Source organism: Rhamphochromis sp. 'chilingali', assembly GCF_963969265.1.
Source record: "Rhamphochromis sp. 'chilingali' genome assembly, chromosome: 2".
Lineage (NCBI taxonomy): Eukaryota > Metazoa > Chordata > Actinopteri > Cichliformes > Cichlidae > Rhamphochromis > Rhamphochromis sp. 'chilingali'.
In genome coordinates this window covers 34,654,965-34,678,400 of record NC_137930.1, presented here as the reverse complement: position 1 = coordinate 34,678,400, position 23,436 = coordinate 34,654,965, and the positions used below count along the sequence as shown (strand labels likewise).

Below are 23,436 nucleotides of genomic sequence, written 5' to 3'. Positions count from 1 at the left end.
TGACCACCACCAGTAGGCAACGGGTGAAGTGTCTTGCCCAAGGACCCAACGACTGAGACTGTCCGAGCCGGGGCTCGAACCGTAAAATAGTATAACTTGCACACATAATTGCATTTGTCTGTCCAAAATAAACAGGTCTCAAGGGCCATTGCTTAGAAACCAGAAACATTAGAACACTGGGACTTCTTTTAGACAGACAGAGCATTAAAGTGATGCTGGGGAATATAGTGTGCACCAATAGTTGCTATATTGTGCCAGAAAAAGCAGAATGAATCTGGTAATTAAAACTATGCTCCATGTCCTGCATAAATGTCACAGAAAACATGAATGTATATCTCATGCACATATCTTTCTTTCTACATAGCACTTTAATTCTTATTGTCTGCACTGAAGCACCGCAGCAATTTCCTAATGTTGTAAACCTCAACATCTGGCAATAAACCCATTCTGAATGCCTGCATATTCCTAGAAGTGAGCAAAGGTGGCTCGCTTATCGCCGATAGGCAGATAGCTGTTATTAAAAAGGAGGACCACAGTGCAATATGCTCTGAATGAAAGTAAAACCTCTGCGTCAGATGTCAAGTCTTTGCCAAGGGGTATATCACTTGGATGAAAGTGACATTGTTTAATACAGATATTAGCATATGTGCCATCTTGTAGCCGCCAGTGTGCAACTGATCCCTCGTTTCAAATCTGGCAAGAGACAGCTGCACTCTGATCAAACCAAGTAATCAAGAGCCTCATTGTGATGGAGAAAAGTACAATTTATAGTCTGGCATAGCTAAGCAATACTGAGCCTCCCCACGTGGACAGAGTAAAATTTGATGTTGTTTCTTTGCTTTCCAAATGTAGATATTCTACAAATGCTAGGTTCATCCAAGTAGCCCCAATGGCAATTATAGAGAAACCAGAGTATTTTGAAGTTTAAGCTGGGTAAGCTTGACCAACTGTTAATTAAAAAGCATGGCTTAGTGCTCTGGTATAAAGTAGTAGAAAGGGGGGGGGATGGAGCAAACAATGGGCCTAGGATGTTTGTTTTTTTTTCCTAATATCTTTTTATTGTTGTTTTGGGGTAGAATCACATTTGAAAATCATTAGCATGTAATGTTGTGTGTCATAAAATAAGAGATGCCTTTGACATTAGAAGATTACTTAATTAAGTGAGCTAGAGGCTCAAGGGCCAATGCAAATAGCTGTGGAGTTGAAGGAAAGTCTTGATGAGATGACCCAGAGGCACTAAACAATGCCCTGCTAGAATTCCTGACAGTTTACAATAAAGTGGTTTAACAGTCGAATGAACCCATCATTACACTTGCACACACTGCAAATAGGACCACCTAAGTCTTTCAAACTCTTCTGCTAACCAAGTCATTTGGCAGCAGCTGGGTGGTTAATATCTACAGCTGCAGTACTATATATAACCTGGGGTAAAAGTGCCATGCCTGTTTTAAAGGGGAACTATTATGCTCATTTCCAGGTCCATAATTTTACTCAAGGACTCGAGGATAATCTCTATTTATCTTAAAATGCCTGAGGTTACATGATATATTAAGCATACCCCCTTCAGTTACATCATACTGTTTAAAAAAAAAATAGGGAAAATATCTAAAATAAACATTTACAACAGTCTGAAGTTTGGGATTTTTTGATTGCTTGTACACACACTGACCTCAGTATTTAAAACTTTGGTTAAGATAAGCATGTACTGTGACAGTATACATGACAAACAAGGAAACACATAAATACTGTCTTCTAATGTTTCTAGTTTTGAAAGTATAAGAAAACAGACACATTTACATTTATTACATTTATACTTCTTTATAACATAGCATCTCCTCTCTGCATGTGTGAGGCAAAATCAGATTTGACTTAAACATTGCTTTCCTAACTTTGTAGAATAAAATCTGACAATAGTATCCAAGAATATAAACAAACTGAATTGTATTTATTGGTTAAAAAAATATGCCAACAAGTTTTTACCTTATTGACCTTATTTATTTGAATTGGTTTAAATTCACGTCAGTGTTTTAGTTAGTTGGTTTAGTCGGATTCATTGACCAGGGGCCCGTTCTTCGTACGTCGCTTACTACATCCAAGATCAAATGACACATCCAAGATCAAATCATCGCGCTAACCGTGAGCTCGCTAATCCGGTTCCCCGAACACACCTGCTGTTGACGATTAGTACAGCTGGACGCAGTAATGTGACATCACTGGGTGTCATAAAAGGGGCTACGCATCGATAGTAGAAACATTGATCGGCAACCCTCTGATTGGTCGGCGAAAATGTCGAAGGAGCGCGCTCGGCTCGGTATTTTTCGGCAGCAGAGCAAGAACTCCTGAGTGAGGGATTTCAGGAGTTTCAGAGTTTAATCAGAACGCAAGGGAACACTGCAAAGGCTGCAAAAGCAAGGAGCGAGGGCTGGCAGAAAGTTGCTGACAAATTAAACTCGTAAGTAATTTAATAATAATAATAATAATAATATATTGGATTTATATAGCGCTTTTCAAGGCACCCAAAGCGCTTTACAATGCCACTATTCATTCACTCTCACATTCACACACTGGTGGAGGCAGCTACGGTTGTAGCCACAGCTGCCCTGGGGCAGACTGACAGAAGCGAGGCTGCCATATTGCGCCATCGGCCCCTCTGGCCAACACCAGTAGGCGGTAGGGTAGATTTATTATATTACACTATATTATCCAATATTATATTACATTATATTATATTGTTATATTATATCCTCTTTCACATTAGAGCCACAACAGGACCCACTAGAACATGGGAACAAGTAAAAGTGAAATATAAGAATATTCTACAGAATGGTAATATTTATCACTTATATTGCTTTTCGTCTCTTGGAAAGAGAGCCTGAAATAATCTGTTTGTTTATAACAGCAACCAAGAAAAGGGCAGAGCAAAAAAAGACAGGTGGTGGTCCTGCACCCCCTCGTCAACAAGTTGGTTAAGTAAATAATATCCTCACGGGAAAATCGATATCTCTCAATGAGCACACTGTCGCGCTGAGCTAAAGGATCCTGTCTGTCCCGCAATATACGCTGAATTCTGAGGACTCTCCTTATCAATCTTGCACCTTCCGCAATGGGTTGCTCGCGTAAACGGACAGGACATGGCTGCGACAGGCTTCCCAAATCCACCTTGGCTTTTATAGCCGTGGTCTCTCATCTTGATTACACGAAGTAATTTACAATTACTACTCTGAAATATGAATTACATCTGTAATAATCACATACATGTAATAGAATGTTAATAGTACATTTCCCTTTTTTAGGAAATGACCTGTATGTATCTGTGTGACATCAATAAAAGGATCAAGTGCTGCATTATCTTCAGTTACATTGATGTTATTTATTTATCGCTGTTGCTTTCGTATAAATGAAGCGGACATACCTGCGTGGCCGCGATCTAATCCTGTTTACATAAAGTAAACCTGCTCCCGAGCAGGTTTACGCTTACGGCTCTGTTGCTATGACAGCAAGTCCCGGATGAGCTTCGGGGAACCGACTGATCCAGGATCACGCGAAATCGTCAACAATCTAATCCGGCTAACCTACTTAGCGAGGTACGAAGAACGGGCCCCTGCTCTTTTCTCGTAGTGTACTACTGTGTTGCCAAGCCAGTGGCATCTGAGTGATGCACACAAGGTGCCCTTAAGCACAATTATTTTAGTGCGCAAGGATAACATTGGTAATGGCCATATTTTATCAGAGACCACATTTTTTTTCATTAGGCCACAAACCGAATAGACGCTGTGGTTCTAGTGGAATATCTTTTGAAAACAAGTTTAAGGGAAGCACCGGATTAGTCATGCACAGTACATCGTCTACAAATTACTCACTCCCTGCAGAAGCACTTTAATTGGGTGGTGTAGCAAAGATATCTTGTAGTCCCCCAACAATTCCTGTGGTGGTTTATTTGAATTCAAACTGTGTCCGATATTGTCCATGCTGCTTATCAGAGGAAATGACACGGATGAGCCTTGTGAACCAACTGATTGACCAATTCAGAGAGCCGTTCCTCTAATCAAAACAGATTCTGACTCCCCCATTAATGGTGCTGACTCACCGCATCTAAGTAGTTCCTGAAATTCTTCATCTCCTTGCTCTCAAATGCCATCTCAGAGCAGGGCTGTCATTTGCTCCATGGATTGTGTTTCACAACTTCATTTCAATGTGAGCAGCCCGACACCATGAGCAAATCTGGCAGCCCGTCAAGGAAAACAATCGAGACTGCAGTGTCATTTAAAATGTTGATATTTATATTATACTTCAGATATTTATACCCTTATTCGTCCTGTTTTATTGGTTTCTCTCTTTGTGTTAAATAGGTCAACCTGGTTTTAGATGATGGCCGGTCTCTGGGTCTGATGATCCGAGGGGGAGCGGAATACGCTTTGGGTATTTACATCACTGGAGTGGACCAAGGGTCAGCAGCAGAGTGTGGAGGACTGAAGGTATTGCTTCAATTTCATTTTTCTCTCACTACATTGTTTTACATTGTTTATCTAACTTATGTCTTGCGGCATAGCTACTTATACTTTGGAATTCACATGAGAAGATTAGCTAGCTATTTGAAATCATTTTAGTATGCTCCTCCCCCACACGGTTTTCATGCCAAAAACACTTGCTGTATGCCAAAAGTCTCATTATATTGCTTTACAGTGCATCTCACTGTATTGATTTTGCAATATGAGGAAATAGCTTCTTTATATGGTCTGTTCGAGATTGTTCATTACAAATGCAAAAGTACCTGCAGGCTACATCTGCAGCTTCCTCTGCTGAGCTCAGGCTCTGCTCGGTTTGCCATCAGATAAACCACTGGGTTAAAAAATATATATGCATAATGCTTTTCTTTTAACAGCTGTATTACATTATTGTGGCTTGTTTCTGGATGCCATTAGGTGTCCTAATTTAAACGATCAGAAACATCGTTTGGAAAGCCTTGACCTGACAATGTCGATCCTTTAAGGATCCAAAAAAAAAACCTTTAACATGGGATTGATCCTCTGCAGTATTTTTTTTCTTTTGATGAACAAATAAATGCTGCTGTCAAAGTTAGCTTCTTTCAACTTAGTGATACTTGTGAAGGTGAAACCGTTTCTCTGCTTCAGAGACTTTCTAAAAGGTTATTCATGCCTTCATTTCATCTCGGCGTGACTTCTGCAATAGTCTCTATTCAGGTGTCAGTCAGTTGTTTCTTGCTCGACTGCAGCTCGTCTAAAAGGCTGCTGTGGGACTCTGACCTGGTATTCGCAAACAACACTGCATTTCACCCATGTTAGATTTTAAGATTTTATTGTTCGTTTTTAAGTCATTACATGGGTTGGCACCTACCTCGCTGATCTTTAAACGTTACTCACTGTTATCTGCTGAGCAGGTAATCCTTGATGTCCTATTGTACAGATTTAAATATAAAGGATATCGTCTCTTTTACAGTAGTTGCTGCAAAATCTTCGGACTGTTATAAAACTAATTTTTACAACTTGTCTTTTAAACCAGACAGAGCTCTGATTATTTTTTTCATAACTATAACTTGAATGTGTTGTATTGTTTTATTATTACTCTTTTAGCATTGATCTCTTGTTTTCAAATGCACTGACCTGACTCGAATTTCAAAATATTATTGTAAACAATATTATTATTGCATCAGGATAGGAGGCATGCCAGATAAATGCACATAACCATCTAAGGCTGAAAAGGCCAGCTCAAGTCATTCTTGTTCCTGTGTTTGTCTGCTGCTGATACACCAGGAGGAATGAGAGAGAAAGTAATCAAACTCGCACTGTAACTTACATGTCACGGGCAGACAGCATGTTGTTAGTGGTGCTGAGGCGCAAGAAGCCCGGCAGCATCTCAACAGACCCGAGTGACTTGTACATGCTGTTTAATGTGTTTCGGCTGAGTAGCTTATTTGCTGTCGAGCGTTGAAAACTGACATTAGCAGGAGGAACACCATAATTCCCTCCACACTCACCACCAAGCTGGAGCATCTGGGACTCAGCTCATCTATGTGTCAGTGGATCTCCAACTTCCTAACTGGCAGACCACAGGCAGTAAGGATGGGCGGACATGTCTCAGCCTCCACCACTCTCAGCACTGGAGCCCCCCAGGGGTGTGTTCTGAGCCCCCTGCTGTACTCTTTGTACACATATGACTGTGTGGCCACTACCAGCTCCACCACCATCATCAAGTTTGCTGACGACACCGTCGTGGTGGGCCTGATCTCTGATAACAACGAGACGGCCTACCTGAAGGAGATTAGGAATCTGGAGAACTGGTGCCAGAGGAACAACCTCCTTCTAAACGTCAGTAAGACAAAGGAGCTGATAGTGGACTTCAGCACTAAGCAGGAGAGGAACTACCAGACCCCCGTCATCAACGAGTGCCCAGTGGAGAGAGTGGACAGCTTCAAATACCTCTGAGTTCACATCACGCAGGACCTGTCATGGTCCTGTCACATCAACACTGTGGTGAAAAAGGCCCGACAGCGTCTCTACCACCTCAGACGCTTGAGAGACTTCCAACTGCCCTCCAAGGTGCTCAGGAACTTTTACTCGTGCACCATAGAGAGCATCCTGGCGGGAAACATCTTAACCTGGTTCGGGAACAGCACCATGCAGGACAGACGAGCTCTAGAGAGGGTTGTGCGGTCAGCTGAGCGCACCATCCGCTCCGAGCTCCCTGACCTGCACTCAATCTACAGCAGGCGGTGCTGGACCAAGGCCAGGAAGATCGTGAAGGACTTCAGCCATCCCAACAACAGACTGTTCTCTCTGCTGAGGTCAGGAAAGCGATTCTGCTCCCTGAAGACCAACACAGAGAGACTGAGGAGGAGCTTCTTCCCGCAGGCGATACGGTCTCTCAATCACACCACCACACAGTACTGACCCACACATATGGTTCTTACACACACACTGGACTTTCTGGACATTGGTTTTGCACAACACTGGTCACTATATTCTTCATTTCCGGTTAATACTTGTACAGTTGCTGTTATTGTGTATATATTTATTTATATTTAGATTTCTTCATACATTCTTATATAGTTCTATATTATGTATTTTGTTGTACAGTTATTTTATTTTCAACTTTAATTTATATATTTTATCTTATTCTTCCCAGTTAAATTTACCCTTCATTCTAATTTGTGTTGTACAGTTATTTCATTTTTAACCTTAATTTATATTTTATTCCTTCCTAGTTAAATTTACCCTTTTTAATTTTTCATATTTATTTTCTATCTTATTCATAGCCTTTTCCTTTTTTGTTTTCTTTAGGTCACGAGCAGTTGTCCAAGCATTTCACTACATATCGTACTGTGTATGACTGTGTACGTGACAAATAAAAAATTTGAATTTGAATTTGAACCTGCCATGAAGACACAAATATAGAAAATATATTTTCCCTTTTGGTTTCATTTTTTTTTCTTTTTTTTTTCTCCCAAAATTTGAAGAGGGCAAGTGATTTGGAGAGCAGATGTGTGCCTCAGTCGATCTTTGTAGTTGATGACTACAAATGGAATTGCAAACTGATGTTATCAAAATCTAATGATTTTTTCATTGTATGTCAGTTCTGAATATTCTAAGCTGTCATCACTTATTTTTCACAGTATTAATGGGCTGATGCCAGTTATGCTCCAACAGCAAGCTAACATGCAGACACACACACACACACACCAACTGCCAGCATAGCACCGCCTCCTCTTGTTCTCTCACAGTGCTGTGTTCTTGTCATTCGTCTTAGTTGCCTTGTTATATTTATCTACTGAGTACCTACAAATTACAATGATGTGGACTCAGTTTTTCCCTGTGACATTAAATACTGATATTTTTAAGTTTTTAGAAATTCTAGTATGTACATATACGTACATATATGCATAACATCAATTGTACAATATAAGGAGGAGCACATGAGTAGCAGTTAAACTGTAAATATTGGTGGATCGATCCATACTCCAGTCCATATGCTGAAGTATCCTTGGGCAAGATGCTAAACCCCATGTTGCTGTGTGTGATTGGGTGAATGACACTTACAGTAGAAACGCTTTGATTCCTCAAATGAGTCAAAAGGCACTATATGAGTATCAGTCCCATTTACCATTTAACGTCCAGCAGTGTCTTGTAATGTTACTTTGTTGGTCAGTAACAAAACTAAGTTGTTTTACTTGAAACCAAAGTGAGTCATTGCTTTTTATGTGCATTTGCACCCAGGAGCAGAGTAAAGGGTTGGCTTAAAGGAGTTGGCTAAGGTTTGGCTAAACTAAAGTGTAGCCATCCTTTTAACCACCCCACAAACATATCATGAAGACTTAATGTGAGTCATATATTCACAGAACTGGATTTATTAATGACTGGAGACAATTATTTAATTTTTCTAAAATACCTTTTCCAAAAACATTTCTCGATATGTCACCTGGATACATTTTCACAGCACAGTCTTGATTTACATTGTAAATGAGCAATTAAAGTCATTAATAGAACTGGCTTCAATCCACCATCTAACTTACTCTTAAATTAAACACACTTAAATTTATTGACCTGGCCGAGCTTAAAACAGTCCAAATTATGTACGGAGCAAGATAAATATTCAGTTTTTTCAAGTCTGACAAAAAAAAAACATGCACTGAGAGGAAATTATGTGTTTAAGGGTTAATAGTAAATATTACAGCATTACAGTCAAGGGAGTAACACTGAATATCAGGGTGATTTTACTTTTCAGTTCTGTCGAGTTCTCACTCTGCTCATCTGAATATTGCTGTTTTTCGTTATCATTAACATTATTGTTATATGTACATATTAGGGGTGCAACGATACACAAAATTCACGGTTCGGTTCGGTTCAATACTTTGGTGTCACGGTTCGATATTTTTTCGATACAAAAAAAATGTTCATGGCTTTTTAATTTTTCATTTATTAAAATTATAAATTTATATTTTAACTCAAAAGTACAGTTTTTAAATTTAACCCTAACCCTTGTGCGTGTTTTTTATTTTGACAGCGAATGCGCACCTGCGGACCACTTATGTGCAGCCCTGGTTATATAGTTCGTCATATTGCAGCCACAGAAATTATTTTGTCCATGAAACCATAAAGCTGCACTTTCTTTTTGCCTTATAGTCTGATTTGTCATAACTTCTCCGTTTTGTGGTAAGCTTTTCTTTGGCTGTCACTTCTTCACCCTGACCTGTCTTATTTGGCTCAGCAGAACTAAAATATATATATCCTGCTGCTTTTACACACGCACTCACATAAGCTCAGCGATTCTCTGCGCAATCAACCTCTCACATGTTTAAGCTTGCTGTGGGAGATTTCACTTGTCATGTTTGCATAGTAAGCTAACGATTAATAAGACGATGTCAGAGGAATTGGTGCGCAAATTATCATCACTCACAGATCAGTGCTGTCGCTCTCTATACACAGTTCGCACGATTGCAAAGTGAAAGCAAAAAAACAAGCGCAAATTCAAACGCGATTTCAATATGTCACATATTGACAGTGGCTCACCGATGCCAATGACATAATTACCCAGCTACATTTCTGAAAGAATGCAAAAGCATTGACATATATTTTTCCTTCCTACAATAGCCCGATGGGCAGGGCAGAGATAGATTTTGGTAGCCCGACTGAAAAAATCGCTAGCTCCGGGACGTCGGGCTAGCGATATTGCAAGCCCTGTATCTGATTGAGGAATCACTCATCTTTGGAAAAGAGAGTTTATTACAGAGAAATGTCTCTTTCCAAAATAAAAGCTATACTATCCGCTTCTTCTGGGCTATATTCTCAGCAGCATAAGGAGAATCATGTGCTAACAGCTGTCTAAATGACTCGGCTAAAGTTAGTAGCATGCTTGATGTTTTTGTCTTTGCACTAGGATGATGTCGGTGTAAATGTGCAGTCATATTCGTTGTGTTCCCACTAGTGCTTTCAGGTTAATCTCGTTGAAATGACCTTAACGCCACAACACGGCAAATCTCCGTTAACGAGCTACCGCCGATCGCCCCGTGTGTGGGGCTAGACAGCCAACACGTTAACGAGCTAACTGCGCTAACACACTAGCTCCCACCCATGTAATTGAGCATTGCACGGCACATCCAACATACTGTTTTACTTTAGTCCATGACTCGCTTACCTTCAGGGTCATACGTCACATGAAAACCAAAATAATTCCAAACGCCAGATCTGAATGAGGGTGGGGGAGGTCCATGTGTCTTGCTAGCTTGCCCTGCGCTCTTCCTTCTGACTATGCTGTCTGTGTTGAGCGCTCAGTGGATCTGCGCTCGACAGTGCAGCCTAGGCGGAGTAGTCGAACGCAGATTCACTGAGCGCTCAACACAGACAGCATCGTCGGAAGGAAAGTTGATAAAATAAATTACAAATGTTGTATTGTTCGATACATATGCGTACCGAACCAAAAGCACTGTATCGAACGGTTCAATATCGATACGAATATCGTTGCACCCCTAGTACATATAGGTAATGAGGAAGCCTGTGTAAAGTCTGCCTGTCTGCCATTCTCTGATTATCAGCAATTTTAAAAAAATAACATAAGCAATAGTTCCAGATTTGTAATTGCACAAAAAAAGTATATTATGAGTAGGGTTGCCAACTCCCTGAAAAATAAATAAGGGACACCTCGTGGCCAGGGCCGGGCAACCCAGTTGTCTTCACCATTCCCAGTGTGGTGAATTTTCTAGCTCTTTTTTTGTGTGTGAAATTATTTTTTTTAACCCTTTGACTTGAAGTTGATTTAAGTAGATGCATATTCTATTCTTTGTGATATGAACACATGTGAAACAAATGATCATTTAGCCATTTATTTTTAGCTCAAAATGACAACATTAACACAATAAAACAGGTCTCTTTCTTAAACAGAAGCCTGTCATGCTTAACTTTTGAGAATATAAGTAAATCTTTCTTTAAAAGAACTCTGTCCTGCTTAACTTAAAATAATAGAAAACAATAGAAAGAAAAATATTCTTGTAACAGTGCACATTTAGTGCATTTAGTACAATTGGCTTCAGTTGAGGTATTATTTCAGCTTTTCTAAAGCTAATCAGCTGCTCCTGTTTGTAAACCCGCTTGTTCCCATGATTACGCATCATAACTCATCATCATTATTCATCTATGTATTACTTTTATGTATTGATTACAACAAATAGATGACTATCTATCCTTGCAGTTGTTTATTACACAAAATAAATTATATTATCACACTTCTGGCCACATAGCGCTGATATTCACTGCACATGCCCATATTAACTTTTTCCAGCCAGGTGTTTTCCTTTTCCCATTCTTCCCTTTCTCTGAGGGGAACAAATATTGCTGCTCTAATGCTGGGCTCGCACTGTGCGATTTTTGGCCCATTTTGAGACGATTTTTGAGTCGTGCGACGGTTTTGGCGATCGGCCCGATTTTGGCCTTCATCGTGCGTCGTGTAGTATACGTGGGGTAACGAGAAGTGATTAACACCTCACGACCAGCTCCCGATCATCAATCGCTCGTGAGGGTCTCACCACAGGCGCTCACACTGCTCACGCGCAAACACGTAAACGTCGGTGAAAAAGACGTTGCAGCACGGCTGTGCAGCGTGCGATCTGGACACAAGCGATGGAGGCACAACTTGTAGAACTTTGGAAAGCTCATCCGAGCCTTTTCGATGTGGCATCACAAAATTATCACGACCACAACAACCGTGAAAATAGTTGGATTTACACTGCTGCTCAATCACAGCTGCCTGATAAATGTTTTTCATTAGCAATTTAGCAAAGTTGGTGGTGGTGGTGTGTCTGTGTGAGTGAAAGACAGAGAGAGCGAGCGAGCGACAGATTTTCTGTTATAACCTTAATTTTATGGAGGCACAGTGTGAGCTCTCAGGTCGCATCAGAGCATCGGGTCGTATAGTGTAAGACCTGCATCGTGACCTACCAACTTCTAACCCTGCGAGTCAATCGTGCAGTTTGAGCAGGAGCTGAATATCGTGACTGAAAAAATCGCACAGTGTCTGCCCAGCTTTAGGTGTACTGTCGTCCGAGACTTGCACCGCAGTGTCGGCGTTTGTTTCCCTGTTGGCCATGCTTCTTGTTGTGGTCATCTGTTGTCTTCCGGTATTTTCTCCGCAAGCGACCTTTCCTCGACCAATGAGATGAGCGGTAATCTGAATTGTCATACACTTATTGTCATAAGTGTGCTGTCAGCTCATTGGTCACAAAGCAGGAGAGGGGCTGGGAATTATGTTTTCAAACAAAGCGTTAATTCCATTAAAAGTTATAGGCCACTTTTGATTCTCACTGTATTACGGGACAAAGTGCGTCCCTTATTAGCTCAATACGGGACGTGTACTTTTGTTTCGAAATACGGGACGATTCCGTATTTTAAGGGACGGTTGGCAACCCTAATTATGAGTCCGAAAGCCACTTCGACCTTGCAGTCAAAAACTGAGTATTTTCTCTACAGCAATTTGCTCTGCAGAAGCAAAATAGCGAAGCTGTGCCATCGTCTAAGGCCAGCCCTGTAAAAATCACGCCATTGGACCACTTTGTGGAGCTGCTGTGCGCAGCCAGCAGAAGCATCTGAAATTAGAGCTCTTCCCAGGTGACAGACACATATCAACCAGGCACAGTTGGAAATTTACACGATGATGTTATTTTTGTCCTTTCCACTAACAAAATTCAAAATAATACAAATGCCTCCAGCACATAAAGGTTATCCTTTCTGCTGTCTCTCTAGCTAAGCAAAAAATGTGCACTCAAAAATTATGCAACAGCCCTTAAAAGAGGAAAAGAAACAGAAACAAATATTGCTGTGGATCCCTTTGTTTACCTGAACTGCTAAACTAATGCATTGCAACCAACACTTCACTATAAAAAAGCTTTGTGGTCAAGTGAAGCCAGTATAGATGTGCTTTAGGTTTCAAGTCTTATTTTGTACATTATAGTCTCCCTTATAGTGAAAAGAAATATGATGCATCATGGTTTTCTCAGCACGGTGGTTAGCACTGTTGCCTCACAGCAAGAAGGTCCTGAGTGCAGGGTCTTTCTGTGTGGAGTTTCTCCCCGTGTTTGCGTGGGTTCTCCCTGGGTACTCCGGCTTCCTCCCACAGTCCAAAGACATGGACTTTGTGGGGATAGGTTAATTGACCATTGACTGCATTCACTATAGGTGTGAATGCGGGGTAAATGGACTTTTACCGTACATGGACTTCTCCAATGGACTCAGTTGGAAACTCTAAATTGCCCATAGGTGTGAATGCGGGAGTGAATGTGAATGCGAATAGTTGTCTGTCCCTGTGTGTTAGACCTGCGACAGACTGGCGACCTGTCCAGGGTGTGCCCCGCCTCTCGCCCTATGACAGCTGGGATTGGCTCCAGCACCCCCCGCGACCCTGAAAAGGATAAGCGGAAGCGAATGGATGGATGGTTTTCTTTATGGACTGGAGCAAACTAGTGACTGAGTCTTTCATGCAAGTGTTCTGTGGATTCTCATTGGGATCTGCCTCTCTCTACAAACTTGTCACATTAAGCATTAAAAAAAAAAGAAAGAACAAGTTTAGATCAACAGTTTAATGAACAACCTCCTGAAAAACTACCAAACACTTAAACGTTCAGGAAACACTATCCTGTTGGTCACTAGTTAACAATAACTACTTGGTCATGATCAGAGTGAGTGTAACTCAGCACCACCATGAAGTGATAGCTAATTTAGCAGAAAATCATTTGTGCCACATGTTAGTCCTACAACGAGGTCAGATCAGAGGGTCAGACATAAAACAGGTGGTGGGTATTTAATGGTGTACATTAAAACTGCCAAGCAGCCATGTGGGGCCATGGTGCATCAGCACAGCGATCTTTCTAACCAATGGGCCAGCACATATTCTTAGAAGAATCGGATTTGCCTTTCACATCTGCTGTTTCTGTCGTCTCAAACAGGAAATCTCTGACCAGTTATGACATTTCCTTTGAGAGATGTTTCAGTGAATCTGCAAACAACAGATGGAGTTTTCCAATTCACCACTTTTCTTCTATACATATTTACTGCTACCAGTAAACCGGTTGACCATTCCTTAAAAAGACTGATATCTCTATTTTTCTTCACCATGGGGGGGCAGCGCATACTGTGCTGTGCTGAAACAAGATGTGCTGTTTTCAGTTTTCAGAGGAAATCCAGGCTTTAATAACCTGGAAATTACTTCCAAAGAACAAAAATTGTTCAATCAAAGCAATCGAGAAGAAGGTAAAGGGTAAATGGACTGGTCCTTAAATTGGGCTTTTCTACTCTACCTGAGCACTCAAAGCACTTTATTTATCATGCCTTCACCCGTTAACACACATTCATAAAAATACTTTTTTTCCACACATAAGTGCTTTCTAACTAACATTCACACTCAAGTAAACACATCTGAGAGCAACTCAGGGTTCAGTAACTTGCCCAAGGATACTGCAGACTGGAAAAGCCAGGGATCGAACCACCAGCCTTCCAAACAATACATGACCTCCTCCATTTCCTGAGTTACAGCCACCCATTAAGGTAAAGGGACATGTAGAAAAACACTTCTTTATCTTCTCATTTTTCACTTTGTACAAACTTGATTCTTTTCCTCTCCTGCTCCTCTACGCCTCAGTCCTTCCTACCAGAGATGCAAGCAGATGAGGCGAGGAGGAGACATGAATAGAGTCGAGATAACGGTCAATTAACAAACTCAGACATTCTTAATTAGGATCCATAATTTTAAAACGATGTCTCTTAAATACGATGTGTGTATTGAGTCAATCTGTTCTCTTTTTTTCATAGCTTATTACTGTGTTTTATGATCTCAGATAAAAATTCTTCTCATGTGCCACAATGTACTGATATCATATATATCTCTGTTTACCATGCACCCATTAGCTGTGAAAGGGATAAAGTATCAAGCAGATGAACTTAATGCAAAGAAATACTTTGTAGATGATAGGCTTGTATATTCCAGCTGTGTGCCGTGCCTCTTTTATGCCTCAAGGGTGAAAACACAAAGGATGCACCTGTGCTTCCCCGATTATAGCTTCTCCAGCAAGCCCCCATTCAATATGCGCTAAGAGTAATTTCTGGGTCACAGGCAGGAGTATGAGGACAGATGAGATGGGGAGGCACAAATTAGAGAAATGAGAAAATCCCAGAGGAAACAAGAGAAATAAACAGAAGTAAAACTACAAATATGACAGACTAAATGGTGCGGCAATTTTATTTATTTTTACACTATTAAACAAAAACTGGGCTTAGACTGACCATTTTATTCTCAGGTAGTACAGCATTGATCCTTTGAGTGCATAGCTTTGGTTGGATTGCAGACAGATTTGTGTATTCTTTGTGGCATGGCAACAGAGGGCTGGACATCTCCTCCCCTGAGCCCTTCATCTCATGCCCGTCAACCAGCCAATTGGCCAGACTCCTATTAAAAGGCCCACACGGGTATACACACTCAGCATAGCATATCTTGATTGCTGTTAGCAACCACAAAAAAAGAACTTTTATCAAAAAGAAAATAAGAATGAAATTTTTTTTTCACCCCTTTTCTGTTTGTTTTTATTTTTCATATGTGTTTTCTACGTGGGAGCCACTTCTTATCTGTGAAACCATCAAACTGGATTTTTCAGCACTCAAACTGTTTTTTCCTCTTGCCCCAATTTCCCCCATTTTCTTTGTTTTGGTGCCTAGTGCTTAGCATGTGGAGTGGAAGTTTCTCATTAAGAAACACCTGAATAAAAACAAAGCAGTGGCACTTCTATTACAAGCGCATTTACACTTGAATCCAGGGCTCAGATGTATAAATAAATAACTAAATAAGTAACAGCTCTAAAAAAAAAAAAAGCTTGTTTTTCTCCCTGGTACAATATGTCTCCATGAGGCCTTTGCTGATTTAGGGTGATGCTCCACCGCACACCTGGCTTTGCCTCCAGGGCCAAATGCCAAACACTGTCTCAAGAGGTTGAGGAAGAGGTCAAGAAACCCGCAAGAGAAGAGGAAAAAACACAGTCACAAATAGAGCAGGGCGATATGGCCAAAAATATTTATCACGATATATATTTGAAAATTTGCAATAACGATATAACCGACGATATAATTGATGCGAGACAAAATACAACTCCACAACATTACTAGCGCAAAAAGACAACCTTCCATTTATTTTCACTTAAACAAGAAGCTTGTTTTTATGTACATTAAAGCTTTATAAAAATGTAACAGTGCAAATGCAAATTCCTTGCTGAAACTTTAACCAAAAGGCATTTCCAGTAGAAATGGGCTGACATATCCTGAGCATAACCATGTATAATATCCACTGAAGTTAAAAAGAGGTGCTTTGCAACATTAAACTGCAGTGTGCAGTACGCATTTTTCGGACCATAAGGTGCACGGGATTATAAGGCACATTAAGCGAAACAAAGCAGTCAGATAAATCAAACTTTATTAAACTCATTCTTCTTGCTTCCTCCACTTCTGTACCATTGATTCATTAATGTTGAATTCTCTGGCAGCGGCTCTATTCCCATGTTGTTGCAGTATATTAATGACTAACCTCGTATTGTGGATGGATTATCTCAGTTGTTCTCCTGACTGAAGTTTGGTCCGTTTACAGCATCCTGCCATGCGATTGCATTTGTCTCTAACTATCAGGAACCTTAACGTTAACTTTTATAAGTGGAAAAGTGTTAGTGTTCGTCCTCCAGCTTCACTGTGTATGTTATGCTAACATAGCTGTGTCGCTAGCGATCACGTAGCACATCATTATATACCAGCTAGCCCAACTTCAGTAACCCTACAAACGTCACTGCTGTTTAGTTTCCTGTCTTCATTTATGTTGGAAGTGATAGCAGAGCTGTACGTTTGATTTTTTTCAGAAATCTCTCGGTCAGAACATGCAATATCATGCTTGGGTAACTAGCGAAACTAGCGAGCTAACTTCCGCTAGCTTCCTGCTAACTTCTAACTCCGTTAAATGTAATAACTTTTGTTTTCATGGATGCCTGGAAGTTAAACTTTATAGTTACACCTGGTAAAGCAGCATGCTGATCGTTTTATTAAAGATGAAAGAATTTAGACAGTTTTTAACTCTAAGTGATGCTGCAGTGTTGTTTGACCTGAAGCATACGGAGTTTAGGACCCAGATTACTCCCAGATTTAAGAGCATCTTAGTCCGACAAATATGACAATAACAACGGCTGCTTGCATGTTCTGCAAAAAAATGTGCTTTGTCGTGTATCTGACGGACAAACACCAAACCAGTTCCACATCACTGAAGTTGCACCATTTTTACAAACCAATTCTGGTTCATCTGTTTCACTCAACAATCGGCCATGTGCGTATGAAAACAAAGGCACTGCGCATGCGCGTTTTACTCCCATTCTATCGCGATATTTCATTTTCCTATCGTTGCCTAACATTATACCGGTATTACCGTGAACGGTATAATATGGCCCAGCCCTAGTCACAAATAATCTTTCACATGTGGATCGCTCACACAAGAGGAAAAAATAGGACAGAAACCTTCTTGTGACTAGGAAAAATCTGTGATTGCCAGTTATTGTATTCAATTTTTTTATATTTGGCAAATGATTGCAAATAGTTGCCCTCAGCCTTTCTGTCTTTAAACATTTTCAGTCCGACTCAGACAGACTGCAGTCACTCTAAGATTTGATAAGGTTTGCAAATAATGACTCTTTGAACACCCAAGTTTGTGAGTGTGATAACTCAAGAACAAGGCGACGTAGGAGTTTCAAACCATACCATAAGTGTATCACCTCACTGAGTGATCCCAGATCTATCCCAGTCTTCAGAGCAACGAAAGGCAACAAAAACTTATTGCACATAGTTGCAAGAATTTTGGTCAAACCAAAATAGTTTCCTTAAGTGTGAAATCTGGTGAGGCCCAAAAATGCAGAAAATTTATCTCTGTTATGGTATTTAGTCATTAAAATGAGTCACAGATTTACCTGCAGCATACACGGCCTCATGTCTGTGAAATTCTAATTACTAACCTTTCCCACTGACACCAGTAGCATAGCAGTCACTGTCAGCTGTCCAAAGCAAAAGCTGTTAAAACATGTTTTCCGTATTAAAACAATGTCTGTCAGGATATCATGAAAAGAAAAAAGAAAAAAAAAATGAATTAATATTCAGTGGATGCTAATTTAAGCGTCCAAAACCAACACAAAAACAGCTTGCTACTGTTGCTTTATTGAAAATTTGTAATTAAAGCCTGCCCTTGTTAAACTGTCAAAATTAAGACCACAGTGCACTATCATAAAGGACAGCAATGTAAACAGCTATGCAAATGTATATATTTTCACAAAGAATACATAGGAGCAAAACTTTTAGAAAAGAATTAAAACATTAAAGTGACCTTATTGTTGATGTATTTATGCGTCGTCGTCGTCAGTGTTTCCATATTTGTGTCAGCAAATGTCAGCGCTGATGATGAGCTCCCCGCTGTCTTCAGAGACCAGGGGTTCATCACTCAGCAGGAAGTCTGCACTGCTCTCAGACTTCTGGCCCAAAAAGATCTCAAGATTGTGCAGAGCAGTGTGATTTTATAATGTGCACTCATTCTGAAGTGTACGGCTTGTGGGCTGTGTGGAGCCCTCGAGCTCTGTCTAACAAATTTAACGTAATGCTGTAGCACTAAAGCTGGGTTGAGTTTGTCTTGGGGCATGAATAAAAAAAATATGTACTCTACCCACACTTGAATGCTGTTCACAGGCTATTTCCCAGTCGTATAAGAATTTTAAACTAGGTTTCGTACCTTGTGATAAAAAAAAAGAGGCTGAATTTGGTAAATTACACCTGTACTGAGACTTTATGGTTCAGCACAGCACTTTCTGAATAAAGTACTGTATAGTCCTCCACGTCAGGCTGACAGATGGCTGGGCACATTCAAAATAAATAGATACGCACAAGGATGGTTTCAGCTTCAAAGTGTGTATTTGCCTTTTTTAAAATATTGTTTTGGCAGTCTGTGCTGTGTGTTACATTTTTGCTAATCAAACCCAATGACACAAAAACATTACCTGTGCCTTGTGAGAAATTATGACAGGCAATTTGTTTACTTTCTTGCATTTTAGTATACATATATTTGGAAAAAAGTAATTTCATCAAATATTCAGAAATTCAGTGAGATCAAGACGTGTGCTTGATTTTCCACATACTAAACATTAGCATAGTTATAGATCATTGTGTGATGTCACATCCTGACCTTTCCAACTGCTTGACGAGGCTGTCGGATTCTGCAAACACCTTTATTATAGATTTGTATGCGCAAGAGGATGTAAGCAGCTATCTTAGACCTTAGCGTCCATATTGGCCTCTCATATAGAATAGAATAGAATAGAATTCAACTTTATTGTCATTGCACATGCACAGGTACAGGGCAACGAAATGCAGTTTGCATCCATCCAGAAGTGCTTTAGTGATATAGATATATTACAATATATATTAGCAATAATATAGATATGTGAGTATATTACAGAAATGGGTCTATTATGGTATGTTATAATGTACACGGTATGAAGTATGTTGTGAATATTCTATAACTATAAGTATGTACAGGCTGTAGTGAGTACAAGCTATGTACAGGATATGAACAGGATATAAATATGAAAAACTATACAGAATATGAAATAAATAACTTTACAGAATCTGAGATATACAGCTATACAGAAATGGGAACTATGCAAGTTGTAAACAGTTGTAGGATTAAAGATTATCGAATGTACAGAATGATTATTTACACAGAGCTATACAGTAGTGCAGTTAAGATAAGTGAGGGTGTAGATAGTTTCTACAGAGGCTATATAAAGTGCTAGTGGTTGTGAGTGGTGGTTCAGTCCATGTTATTATTGTGTTTGAGGGTACAGTTGTCCATTGTGGGTGTGTGTATGTTCAGTCCATGAGTTTAACGTGGGTCAGATGTCAGGAGGCAGAGTTCAGGAGTCTGACAGCTGTGGGGAAGAAGCTGTTCCGGTACCTGGTGGTCTTAGTCCGGAAGCTCCTGTAGCGCCTCCCAGAGGGCAGGAGGGTGAAGAGTCCATGTGATGGGTGACTGGGGTCTTTGATGATTTTCCCAGCCCTTTTCAGACACCGCTTCCTGTAGATGTCTTTTATGGCAGGAAGTGGTGCTCCGGCGATGCGCTGGGCAGTTTTCACGACCCTCTGCAACGCCTTCCGGTCCGAGGCAGAGCAGTTCCCGTACCAGACTGTTATACAGTTGGTCAGGATGCTCTCGATGGTGCAGCGATAGAAGTTCACCAGGATGTCTGAGGACAGGTGGTTCTTCCTCAGAGTCCTCAAGAAGAAGAGGCGCTGGTGAGCCTTCTTGACCAGCTTGGAGCAGTTGGTCGTCCAGGTGAGATCCTCGGAGATGTGGACTCCCAGGAACTTGAAGCTGCTCACACGCTCCACAGCCGTCCCCTTAATGTGGATGGGTGGATGTGGGTCAGCATTCCTCCTGTAGTCCACAATGAGCTCCTTGGTCTTCTCGGTGTTAAGCAGCAGGTTGTTTCTGTCGCACCACTCAGCCAGACGATCCACCTCCTCCCTGTAGGCGGCCTCATCGTATGCAACATATGCAACATTATGCGCCTGTTTGTAAAACAACAGGCATATTTTGGCATTTGTATTAGACTCACTTAGCTTCAGTTATGTATTAATAAGGTCTTTGGTGAAATTTGATGCAGTGATAATAGCGGAGTGTATTTGTGTCTCACTGGGTAGTATTTCTACCCTGATTTGTCTGTGTTATCTTGTCTGGATGAGTGACTGAGGTTAATACCTTGGTCTCTTTATGGCTCATCCTGGAATTCAGCCAAACACTTTCTGTTTTCATTTGTGACTGGAGATAAAGGTCTTGGAGGGAAAAAGAATATATAAGGACTTTTCTGCTGATTCAGAATTCCGTTCGTGCTATGATCAGGCCTAAGGACACCCTGGTGCAACATGAATGCATGAGACTGCTTTTTTCCCCATTTAAGGTAACCCATAGAATACAACCTACACTTACTTGATAAGAGAAAAAGAAGTGATTAACGTAACTACTGATCCAGGCATGTTTTCACATCCTACACACAGATTAGTCGTGGTCAGATAAGGAAGCCTTGTGTCTGCTGGCTGAAACAAATCATTTCTCTCACAACCACAGTCACAATCACTTACTTAGCCAATCACCCAGGCTTACCTGCCTCCCATCACGCAGGGAACACAGGACGTTCGCTAAGGAGAAGGAGAGAGAAAGCCACAAACGCATGCGCAGGAGATCAGAGGAGACACTAATAGGCTGAGGTTCAAACAACTCCAGGCTTGTAACACTTGGAAGGACTCTCTGAACAAATGTGATTATTGTTCAATCTAAACCACTTTAGTTATTTTTCAAATTAGGATTTTCTTTGTTACAGAAGAGCCAAGAATGTCTGAGCTTTTAATGTACCGTAATAAATCACTGGTGTTGCAAACACCCTCGGGGCTCAGACTCAGGTAAACTAAAGATGTCTCTGAGCGCTGTCTTGTCAGTGCTCAGGAGGAGAGGGGATGCTCCCTCATAACTGCCCACAACGCTTCAGCTCCTTACCCTGCAGCCGACTGCTTCACTCTGCGTGTCTATAAGCTTATTCTCATCTGGCTACTGTGATGGATGGCTTGTATTATTCCCAGGCTTCTATAATCATCACACCGCTGAGATGTCACTGCCTTTGCCTGCAGAGAAAATGAAAGTGCGGCTGAGTAAATGTTACATCATTTTGCTCTCTTGTCACTTTGCATTGTGAGTCTTATAAAAACCTTTGCTGTTAGTATGTAGCATTAATGTTAGTCCACATACATACATGCCAAGCTACTAAAATTGCACCTCTGCCTACCCACTGCACTCTAAGAGAGAAGAAAGGTCAGCCTTGCCCAGTGCCCTTTTGGTTGACATCTGCCTGGATCAGTTTTAATTTAATTAAGGCCGAGCGAAAGGTCATGCCTACTGTGATGGCAAAACATGAAGTTAACCAGAGTGGCATCTGGGCACACTTCAGACTTTGTAAGATGGATTTGACCTCCTCTTTTTCCTGCTGTTGTTGGTTCATGAGGCATTTAAGAAACTTTTATTTAAGGAGATCAACTAGGTGGCACATGGATGGATTAAAGTTTACACAGAGGTGGTTTTCCATCCATTCCTGTTGAAAAAGCACTAAACAAGATTATTTTTGGTGTTGGATTTCCAGAGTTAACTTCCTCTAGGTGTTGAAGCCTCACTAGTTCAGGTCTAGTGAATCCTTTGGGAGCACAGTGACTTGAATATTGAGTGCTATTTGTTTTGCATTTGCTGAAGTCCTGCAGGGCTGTTCAGCTACTTGTTTATAGTGTGGAAGCTCAGGATGAACGGTGAAATACAGAAAGCATGGCGAGCAACAGTTTCAAAGATCAGCAAACTTTAAGCATGTAGACTTTATAGCCACAACATGCAAAAATCCCACAGCAATAATTGGTATATCTACTCAAAGCTGCTCCTGCTGCTGATGAAGTGTTTGAGATTTCAACAGACTTAAAGAAGATGTCAGACACTGGAAAAAAACATCTTTAAACACATATAACGTTGCCCAGACTTGAAACAGAGCTGTTCGCTTGTGTTATCCTCTCTCTGGATATAATTTTAAGCAACTGTGATTATCAAGAAGGAAATTCAGTACAGGCTCATAGAAAGGGTAAAACAGAATATGAAATAGCAACTTGCTTGGTGAGCTCGCTGCTCTGTTATGATGTGTTTGAAATTAACCAGGATCCTTTTGTTGCTTTGTTACATTTTCTCTTGCCCATCATTTCTTCCTCTTTTCACTGTGAGCAGTCTAATACAGCAGAAATGCCATAAAAGTAATCTTTAAAAGAGCATTTCTCCATAAATGGTATTGAATGTCTGGGATGTGACCCTTCCCTACAACATTTTTTGAAGATTTGGTGACTGAGGCATCCGCATACTCTTCTCAGTGTGGAAATATGTCTGAGTTCTGGTCAAAGGTAGCCAGCAAACCAATCTAAAAATTACAGGGAGAGAATAAGAAGTAAAATATTGCTGAACAGCTAGGAAAGAGTAGGTTTATACATACTGTATGTATATATGTCCACTGTACCACTTATTTTGAGTATGTGTTGAATAGTAAAGCCACTGTGGAAGTGACCTGATTAGTTATTTACATTAACACAGGTGTACCTAATATAGTGGACAGGTGATTGTGTTTTCAGATAAGGAGGGACACTGGAAGTTATATTTTTAAATATTCAGACGTAGCGTCCACAAAATATGTCACTTGCGTTTTCACTAGATTGTTGGACATTTCTATTTAACAGTTGTTTACAATCATTATATTGCATATCAAGGTTTATTAGTCAGCACATTTACTCAGTGGTATTTTTATTGATG

General features: G+C 40.6%; 1 protein-coding gene across 2 annotated transcripts in view; it reads left to right on the top strand.

The window, feature by feature from the left end:
* The window catches only part of whrna (whirlin a), a 211,375-nt gene that overhangs the window by 92,200 nt on the left and 95,739 nt on the right, over nucleotides 1-23,436 (top strand). For both annotated transcript variants that reach the window (XM_080866683.1, XM_080866682.1), the window contains exon 3: nucleotides 4,350-4,475. In XM_080866683.1, coding sequence (XP_080722809.1) covers nucleotides 4,350-4,475 — 126 coding nt within the window. The remainder of the gene's footprint in view (nucleotides 1-4,349; nucleotides 4,476-23,436) is intronic.